This window comes from Micropterus dolomieu, linkage group LG02 (assembly GCF_021292245.1).
Source record: "Micropterus dolomieu isolate WLL.071019.BEF.003 ecotype Adirondacks linkage group LG02, ASM2129224v1, whole genome shotgun sequence".
Lineage (NCBI taxonomy): Eukaryota > Metazoa > Chordata > Actinopteri > Centrarchiformes > Centrarchidae > Micropterus > Micropterus dolomieu.
This window is the reverse complement of record NC_060151.1, coordinates 17,937,634-17,947,264: the sequence shown is the minus strand read 5'-3', so window position 1 is coordinate 17,947,264 and position 9,631 is coordinate 17,937,634. Positions and strand designations below refer to the sequence as shown.

General features: G+C 42.8%; 2 protein-coding genes across 5 annotated transcripts in view; both read right to left on the bottom strand.

Moving 5' to 3' along the window:
* Positions 1 to 179, bottom strand: part of LOC123957122 (ubiquitin carboxyl-terminal hydrolase 22-like) — an 11,146-nt gene extending 10,967 nt beyond the window's left edge. The window contains exon 1 of one of the 2 annotated variants that reach the window (XM_046029711.1): positions 130 to 179. The gene's annotated coding sequence lies outside the window, so the exon portion shown is untranslated. The remainder of the gene's footprint in view (positions 1 to 129) is intronic. The other variant, XM_046029706.1, reaches the window with a different exon arrangement.
* Positions 1 to 8,587, bottom strand: part of ccnf (cyclin F) — a 40,001-nt gene extending 31,414 nt beyond the window's left edge. For 2 of the 3 annotated variants that reach the window (XM_046029673.1, XM_046029684.1), the window contains exons 1-13: positions 8,285 to 8,587; positions 7,248 to 7,402; positions 6,976 to 7,082; positions 6,815 to 6,882; positions 6,385 to 6,581; positions 6,161 to 6,214; positions 5,657 to 5,761; positions 5,345 to 5,422; positions 4,906 to 5,060; positions 4,572 to 4,736; positions 4,145 to 4,268; positions 3,872 to 4,052; positions 3,627 to 3,714 (exon numbers count right to left, since the gene is read on the bottom strand). In XM_046029673.1, the coding sequence (XP_045885629.1) occupies positions 3,627 to 3,714; positions 3,872 to 4,052; positions 4,145 to 4,268; positions 4,572 to 4,736; positions 4,906 to 5,060; positions 5,345 to 5,422; positions 5,657 to 5,761; positions 6,161 to 6,214; positions 6,385 to 6,581; positions 6,815 to 6,882; positions 6,976 to 7,082; positions 7,248 to 7,402; positions 8,285 to 8,297 (1,490 nt within the window). In that variant the 5' untranslated portion in view covers positions 8,298 to 8,587. The remainder of the gene's footprint in view (positions 1 to 3,626; positions 3,715 to 3,871; positions 4,053 to 4,144; positions 4,269 to 4,571; positions 4,737 to 4,905; positions 5,061 to 5,344; positions 5,423 to 5,656; positions 5,762 to 6,160; positions 6,215 to 6,384; positions 6,582 to 6,814; positions 6,883 to 6,975; positions 7,083 to 7,247; positions 7,403 to 8,284) is intronic. The other variant, XM_046029676.1, reaches the window with a different exon arrangement.
* Positions 8,588 to 9,631: the final 1,044 nt, after the last annotated feature.

Below are 9,631 nucleotides of genomic sequence, written 5' to 3'. Positions count from 1 at the left end.
ATGGAGGTCTGGATTTGGAGTCACTCAAAATCAAAGTGGAAAACCACACTACAGGCCGATCCAACTTTGATGTAATGTCCTTAAAATAAGTCAAAATGAGGCTCAGTAGTGTGTGTGGCCTCCACGTGCCTGTATGACCTCCCTACAACGCCTGGGCATGCTCCTGATGAGGTGGCAGATGGTCTCCTGAAGGATCTCCTCCCAGACCTGGACTAAAGCATCCGCCAACTCCTGGACAGTCTGTGGTGCAACGTGACGTTGGTGGATGGAGCGAGACATGATGTCCCAGATGTGCTCAATTGGATTCAGGTCTGGGGAACGGGCGGGCCGTCCATAGCATCAATGCCTTCCTCTTGCAGGAACTGCTGACACACTCCAGCCACATGAGGTCTAGCATTGTCTTGCATTAGGAGGAACCCAGGGCCAACCGCACCAGCATATGGTCTCACAAGGGGTCTGAGGATCTCATCTCGGTACCTAATGGCAGTCAGGCTACCTCTGGCGAGCACATGGGCTGTGCAGCCCCCCCAAAGAAATGCCACCCCACACCATTACTGACCCACCGCCAAACCGGTCATGCTGGAGGATGTTGCAGGCAGCAGAACGTTCTCCACGGCGTCTCCAGACTGTCACGTCTGTCACATATGCTCAGCGTGAACCTGCTTTCATCTGTGAAGAGCACAGGGCGCCAGTGGCGAATTTACCAATCTTGGTGTTCTCTGGCAAATGCCAAACATCCAGCACGGTGTTGGGCTGTAAGCTCAACCCCCACCTGTGGACGTCGGGCCCTCATACCACCTTCATGGAGTCTGCTTTTGATCGTTTGAGCAGACACATGCACATTTGTGGCCTCCTGGAGGTCATTTTGCAGGGCTCTGGCAGTGCTCCTCCTGCTCCTCCTTGCACAAATGCGGAGGTAGCGGTCCTGCTGCTGGGTTGTTTCCCCTCTTACGGCCTCCTCCACGTCTCCTGATGTACTGGCCTGTCTCCTGGTAGCGCCTCCATGCTCTGGACACTACGCTGACAGACACAGCAAACCTTCTTGCCACAGCTCGCATTGATGTGCCATCCTGGATGAGCTGCACTACCTGAGCCACTTGTGTGGGTTGTATACTCCGTCTCATGCTACCACTAGAGTGAAAGCACCGCCAGCATTTAAAAGTGACCAAAACATCAGCCAGGAAGCATAGGAACTGAGAAGTGGTCTGTGGTCACCACCTGCAGAACCACTCCTTTACTGGGGTGTCTTGCTAATTGCCTATAATTTCCACCTGTTGTCTATTCCATTTGCACAACAGCATGTGAAATAGAAAGCAACACTGATTGACGATCACAGAGGACAGTTTGATTTCACAGGAGTGTGACTGACTTGGAGTTACATTGTGTTGTTTAAGTGTTCCCTTTATTTTTTGAGCAGTGTATATTTGCTCCTCTTTAATCTGACTAGGACAAAACACATAGCCCAGAAACTAAAGATGGAAAATATAGTTAAGAAATTAACACACACACACACACACACACACACACACACACACACACACACGCATTCAGAGGCTTTATTTCAGTAAATGCACAAAATTTAAACAAAGTAATTGAAATGCTGTTAAAACATGGTCAGACTACATGCAGCTTATTTAAAAAACACTAACTACATTCTGCAGCTGCACCACAATCCTGCTTACTCACAAATAGTAACGTATGATCTCCAATATTACAGGAATTATGTGCTATCAGTGCGACAATCACATCATGAGTGATTGGTCATAGTTAATTATTTACTATTTTAACTGAGATTACACATGATGTGCAATAAACAGTTTAGTTGAACTGCTTTAACAAACTGACATCTGTCTGTTTGCGCGCAGTCAGTGACATAAAGGTAGGATCAGCTGAGGCTGACTTCATTTTGTGTAATATTTCACTGTGAAGCCAAAAACCGCTGTTCAAAGAAATAACTGACAGGGCATAAAACAGTAAATTTAGGTAGTCCTGAGTATCAAACTAATACCAGGATTTAGACTAAGATACAGTAAACATCCACTAACTAATGCGCTTCAATATCTGCTTTGACGAGGACGGAATCAATAGCCATGTTTCAGTCTAATTGTCATGCAAATTTTAAGTAGACCATTGAAATGTTGCAAAAAAAAGTAAATGTTATTTATGTGCGTTTCCATTTGCTAGTTTGGAGCGAATAAACCAGGCTACTACAGGTGTAGTTCTGTCAGTAGTTGACGTTACATGGCTGTAATGAAGATGTATGGGTTCTGAACAAGAAACAAAAGTGTTTCCATCTCCCATTTACTGCATTAACAGTATTTCGACAAAGGCAAAAACCACCTCAAGCAAGCGTAAAAACGTTTCTGCGAAATTAAGGATTTTTTTTAATTTTGCCGTTTCCATCAACTTTTTCTAATGAGATACTGCAAAATGCGCATATAAAAAATGTCTGAAAGATGGCTAATGAGGAAATGAAACAGTGTTTCAAAACTCAGGGTTTACTGAAGAGAACCAGCCAGTGAGCAGGTTAGGTTCACAGTCAGCTACCACAGTAAGTGACCCGCAGTAGGGCGCTTACACACCTGTACTTCGGTTCATTTGGTCCGGACCAAGTGAAAATAAAAATTATACACTGTTGTATTTTAGTTTTGGTCCGGTTCATATTCACAGTTTTACAAACGAACCAAGCAAAGTAACCATGACATTACACAGACTTACAGGTAGCTTGTTGATTGTACAGCTTTGGCGATTGTCATCCTGCATCATCAGGACCCATATGGGCAATTCAAACTCTGGTGACTGACAGAAGTTTATGCAGCACTTTAATGCTTCTGATCTGTATCGCAAAGAGTTGTTTAAGTAATTTATTATAAGCATGAATGGTAGCCCAATGTTAGACCAGAACTGAAATGCAGAAACAGTGCATCATTTTTTTCCACTTGGTCTGGACCAAATGAACCGAACTACAGGTGTGAAAGCACCCTAAGTTACCCCTCTTTCTGGACCTGAAGACCCAGAGTTTCCCCTCATCTCAGGGTTAACAAACTCTGAGTTTTCACAAAACCCGCTTTCTACAGAGGTATGTTTGGTCTAACGTCATTTGGAGAAAATGTATATTATACTGTGCTCAAGACTAGACATCACATTTAGAAACTGAACAAATATGCAAGCTGGATAATGCTATGGTTTAGTGAGAACTGTGCTGCCTACGAGTGACCGACTGAGGAACCTATTTCATTGGCTATCATGGCTATTCAAACACATAGCCACAGCAGGGCAGGTGTCAAAGAAATTGTACCCATTTCAAAAGGATGAAATGTCCAGAGCTTCTCTTTTGGTATTTTTTTTTTTTTTTTTTTTTTTAAATATATAAACTCAGGGATACTTGAGTGTGCTTAGGTCACAACTATGATGCTCTCCCTCTCCCAAGGTCATGACAACATCAGTGCTATTTTTATTAGAACTGATCTCTTCACTAACTACGTAAAAAGAAAGGGCTTGAGTATGCTCTGTTCTGCAGACACACAGGGGTGTCTGTGTCTGAATGTGACCTGGCAGCAGGAGGAGGAGAGAAATTAATTGCTTGGCTACCAATCCAGTCAGAACACACACACTGCGACACTCACCACTTGACATACAGCAGCACAGAAAGGGAGACGAGGTCTTGCTTGGAGAAGCCGGTGTAGTCAACTAACTGGCTGGGCCAGAGGGGAGCTGCAGAGAGGGACAGCAAGGGCATAAATCAAGGTGAATATAAACTTAACACTCAACTAAAGCTGTAAATTCTTCTTGTTTGATAAGATTATTTGTTTTATGTGCAGGTGCAATGGTGATATTCAAACTGGCGTGATGTTCCAGTGTGTGACATTACCATAGTGATGTAGTGCTCGCGTAAGTAGCAGTGCAGCACAGGCCAGTTTGGCAGGTGGTGGCGTGGAGAGAGCAGAGTAGAGCAGCGACAGCTCACAGATGTAGCTGAACAGGTGAGTGGTCCGCCTCTCCAGAGGGAGCAGAGACAGCAGCACCTCCCCATAGTCCAGCAGTGTTGGACTCTGTGTGTGTGTGTGTGTGTGCGGGGGGGGGGGCGTCAGTCACTTCAGCACTTAAATACTCTACACGACATAAGAATATTTGTTGTGCTCACCCTGATCTTTCCCTCCAGCACAGAGACAACTTCTCCCATCATTCGAACCAGGTCCTCATATTTGTAGGTGTTGTCTGTGAGCCAGACAGCTTCACGTATGGTCAGGATTTCTTTACTGATATAGCTGAAAAGGTTCAAAAAGAAAAGCATCTTACTCTATAACTAAACTGTATTCATTCAAAACAAAATACAAATGGATGATTAAATGTACCCTCAAAACCAATATAAAATTCAATCATAAAACATTTTAAACCCCAAAGAGCCTCAAAATCTGCTAGCGTCAAAGCTAGTTTCCCTAAATAAGCCCTTAATCACTATCTCTCTCTCTCTCCCCCCCCCCCATCTATCTATATCAAGCAACATTAAAAAAAATAAAATAATGAAAACATATGAACATTTCAGAGAATAAGCATGTGTGCATTCTCACCGTGTACAAACTACCATGCAGGCGATTCCCAATAACTGGAGGCGAGCTTTGGGGACAGAGCGCAGAGCCAGGTAGCGATCTACACAACCCACTGTTACATGCAGCGTCAGGCTGGAGAAATCCTTCATGGTGGTCACCTCCACAAGCCAGTCCACCAAGATATACCTGGAGAGACAAAGAGAGGGAGACATGTAAGAATTAAAGATCATGTTTGCTTAAATAAATGCATTTAAAAAGAGATAAATCACAATTAGTCGAACAGGAACATTTAATTGTCTAGAAAGATTAATCCGTATGCCAGTAATATCATGGTAGAGTTTCTGTTCCTGTCTACCTCATGGTGTCCTTGATGCCCCGTCTGAGGATACCCTGAGTGCAGTGTTGTGATGGTGGGTTAGAGGAGCTGAAGAGCTGAGCCACCAAGTCAGAGCAGGCCTTTGACTCCAAACCCAGAGGATTCCCACTGCTGCACACTTTGGCCAGGGAGAGCTGAGGAAAGAAAAGGCAACATGTTAAATATACATATTTCACAATGGCTTGACAGCATGTTGAATTGGGTCATGCTGAAAAGACAACAATATGTTGAAGTTGTGAAGTAGTTTGCTGCGGTAATTACAGAGCATTAGTCATTTTTGTGATTCCGTGGTGCAGCTTGGGCAAAGCTTGAAAATACACAAAAACACAGTAAAATCAACTGCTGCATCAATATAATGGTAATTGTCTGTGTTGAAACACACACACACACACACACACACACACACACACACACACACCTGTGCCTCCCAGCATCCTTTACCAGCATAGTCCCTCAGCGTTCGGACACACTGGAGGTACCTGCCTGGATCTGCCATCTGAAATAAAAATAAAAAATAAAACTACAATACAATAAAACTTTTAAACTGTCAATTTAGTTCATCTTTTGTTTTTTAAAAAATCATTTTGAGTGCATATCTGTACTAAACTATGAACAAATATTTTGTTGTTCAAGTTGGACAAGGAGAAACTGTTCAGCAGCCTAAATCAATAAGACCAACGTATCCAAGAACAACGCAGATTAGCAAACTGAAAGAGAGATTGAAACTCACAGCTGCTTTCCTGTTGTGCTCCCACAACAGGTAGGAGCTCTGTAGACAGCCAGCCTGTGACGACTCCTCCAGCATAGATATGGCATCCTGGCGTCTTTCATTCTCCTGGAAAAAGTTTACGATTACAGATGTGAATGACAGATCTTACCAAGCAAACTGACAAAATGTTCTGTTCCTAGATCAACAAAGTAATCATACATTGTCTTGTCTTATGTGTCATGATTCAAACAAACCTATGTAAGCAATGACGTGAAATCATTTGTCACACTATTAAATAACAAGGCACCACCAGGGCTATGAGTAAGAATAATCAACAGGGAGTTTAAGGCAATAGCTGTGATATGTTAAGAAACCAACAAACAATTATCCCATCTGTGCTGTTAATGACTAGTCGGACAGCCCCCCCGCCCTTGACAGTAGCACAAAGCTAAACACTTTTATTAGAGGCTAATAGAAACTGGACTCACCACACCCAGAAACATTCAGTCTCACTTTTACACTCACTTCAAACAGCTGCAAAACTCTGGCCAAACAGTGCAACAAGGGCCCTCTCTTCTCCTGTAGGGGAAAGAGGACAAAATAAATTGATACTTGCACACACTAATATTATCAGCTCTGATAAATTATTGACACAAGCTAAAAATGAATGCAGCTTAATTTCCCACCAAGGTTGGTTCAAAAGTAAGCACATTTAGCCACCATCTAAAAATGGCAGTGGCAAAACCTACCACATTGTTGTCACACTCAGCCTTGAGGCGGTCGAACACCACAGCCTTGCAGCAACTGCCGGTGGGCGACCATGGTGGACGGATGAACACCCAGATGAAGGGATACGCTGCGGGAGAGCGCAGGCTCTCTGCCAGGCTAAAGAAGTGGGAGGCCTTGCGACCACATACATCCGCTCGCCCCTCATCACTCAACAACGCTGGTGGAGAGAAACAAGGCACAAGTGAAGAGCTATAATCACTTGAAACTCATCAAGAGGGTTTTACGTCCCCCGATTTCATTTGACCTTTACTTAACCAGGATGATCTTGTAAGATAGATGGTATATGTATTAACATAGGTCCAACAAATATTAAGTAAAGGAAGAAAAACATAAATGCTAAGCCTATTCTCAATGAATGGTTGAATTAGGGAGTTATGGGGTTTAACTTACGTCCTTCATTGTACAAATACGCAATCCCTAGCTTCACAGCAGCTTCAAAATTCCCCTTCTCAGCAGCTCTGAAAGAAGAGAGATGTTTCAGGTATAAGCCCATAAAAAAGAAAAACAATACATTAGTGAGATTTTTTTTTCCTTGACAGAAATGACCATACCTTTCAAATAGCCATAAGGTATTGGGGGATGGCCAAGTATCTCTGAAACTGACCCTGGCCCATACACTGGAGTGGTTGTCAACAATGTCCCGCAGCTGGGAGTGAACCTATGAGAGATGTCAAGACAATTGATCCCTCAACAAAAGAGACATCTGACCTACCAAATCAGGTGGTCACAAGATGCCAGAGCCAGACCAAATCTGGGATGGCATGGCACATACATGCAAGAGGTTTTGTGGTGGTGTTACAGTGTGTATAGAATGTTTACTCACTGCTCTGACAGACAACAGGTCCTCAGCAGAGAGGCACTGGAGCACACAAAGGAGGACCTCCTCAGGTAGAGACAGCAAGGTTAGGGCTGGAGTTCGCTTACGGACCCGCTTCCGTGATGGAACCGAGTAGCATTTTGAACAATGGCAGTGGACTACTGGAAGAAAAAATAAAAAGTGTATTAGACAATTCATACATTTTAACAAGCATTGTCCCATTCTTTACTTTTTTTTTTTACCATGGTTCCCATATTCAGTGCAAGAAACAGCATAGTAGTAGACACATTTGAAGTGCACACGTACATACACACACCAAATCACCCAAAAGCATTTCACATCTTAGTGCAGGGCTCACAAACTAATTCTCACATTAATGTTAAACTAATATTTGCACTTCATTTAAAGCAGACCAGTGGCTGGTTAATATGTTAGCTGGTAAGTTACACCAACGTAAAAGTTATGGCTGCACAGTCAAAACTCCTTACGTAAGGCGTCTCCGGGTGGTCTAGTCAAACCCCCTGTTTCAATGTGAACATATTTAAATAAAAGACGATTACCTTAAAAGTACTAAAATAAGCATAACTACAACCACATATAATGGAATAACTGTAAGCATTAACGACAATGAATTGTGCATCGGACAGGGAGAGTCGAACCAAGTGAGCGCCGAAATTTCCCTCCCGAGGTTCAAATTAAGTTTCAACTTAACGACTAGTTAGGTTTCATAAAGCTTAACATTGTATTATAGTTTTTAATTACCACAAACGCGTTAAAATTCCAGGAGCAGGCACATTTTCAACAAATATTGTCAGCATTAACCCATTTGAAACTAACAGTAACTTACAGGAAGAATCCATGGCTAACGTTACCCCACTGGTTAACGTTTGAGTTGGCTAAGACTCAGAGCTAGTTACCACTGTTAGCTCTGTAAAATTGCAAGAATTTAACACACATTCACAAACACTCACCATACATTAAGCAATCACCATATTTCTGGTAGTAAGCGCTCGTCGAATTTAACTTAAGTTAACGTTACTTACCGCCTGCTTTCATTGCAAGTGCAGTGTCTCTCCTCTAATAGCGATGCCTTTAAGTTAGCTGAGAACACTGAGCAGCGATTTAAATGTTGCGGCAAACTAGCTAATATGTTTCACACATATGAACTCTACAGACTACTTCACCACAAAATAAGATATACAGTGTTACAATACTGCTCGCTGCCTCTGTTGTACTGTAGTAACTTAGTTGACTAATATCTTAACAAGATCTTAACTCTTGCCTGAATTCAAATTCAAGCACGCGTCCTCACTTATTGAATCCGCCCCAAAGCTACTCTAGGACCGCCCGCGCTCACCGTTTAAACTCCACATTCAATCTGATTGGCCGTTTGTGGTAACGCCCATCTACACCATAGTAGGCCTTTGATTGGCCAGCGTGATGAACGGCAGCACCACGATTGGCCGGATTTTTATAAACTGTGAAATATCACAAGATCATTGGACAATGTCACGCATTTTCGAAGTACGCGCTCGCCAGTGAACGTATATGATTGGTTGACCTGATTATGAAGATGGTCCACAGTCCCACCTACTTACCGTATGTTGTGGGAAATGTAGTTGAGCACAAAATGCCGTTTAAAGGTACCCTGTTTAAAGGGACAGAGCAAAAGTCAAATGCAGAGTCAATTATGTACGCCAGTACCGGATTATTTCCAACAACAAGAAGAGTATTGCTTTATACACCGGGTTCTTGTGATACATTTATACTTAAAACTGTTATGTCTTGAATCTGTCCACTTGACGTTAGTATCCTCAGTTATAGTTCTTGCTCTGGGAGGAACTGAGGATGAAATGTATGACTCCTATAAAATTTAGACAAGAAATATACATTTTTGAAATGATTGGCAGGGATTCCTTTTGCATCATTTATTTATAAATTACTTACAGGATAGGATAGGTAAATTTACTGTCACAATATAACAGGTTATACAGTGAAAGTGAGCTTTGTAACTCCCTTCTGCTATATAGCAGACAATATACATTAATACAGAAGCAATTATAAAAATGGTAAACAGAAATAAACTATCATCACTGGAGCAGTGCTGAGGATGAATTAGTTTAAATTTAAGAGTCTGATAGTTTGGGGGGGGAAGCTGCTCTGCAGTCTGGTGGTGTGGCAGCAGAAACTTCTACATCTCTTCCCAGAAGGCAGCAGGGTGAACAGGCTGTGGCTGGGTGGGTACTGTCCTTTAGTATCCGTTGGGCTCTGCTTAGGCACCTCACCCCACCGATATCACTGATGCTTGGGAGATGGGTACCAATGATCTTCTGAGCAGTTTTAATCCCCCGCTACAGAGCCCCCCGGGTCCTGGGCTGTGCACATCCCAT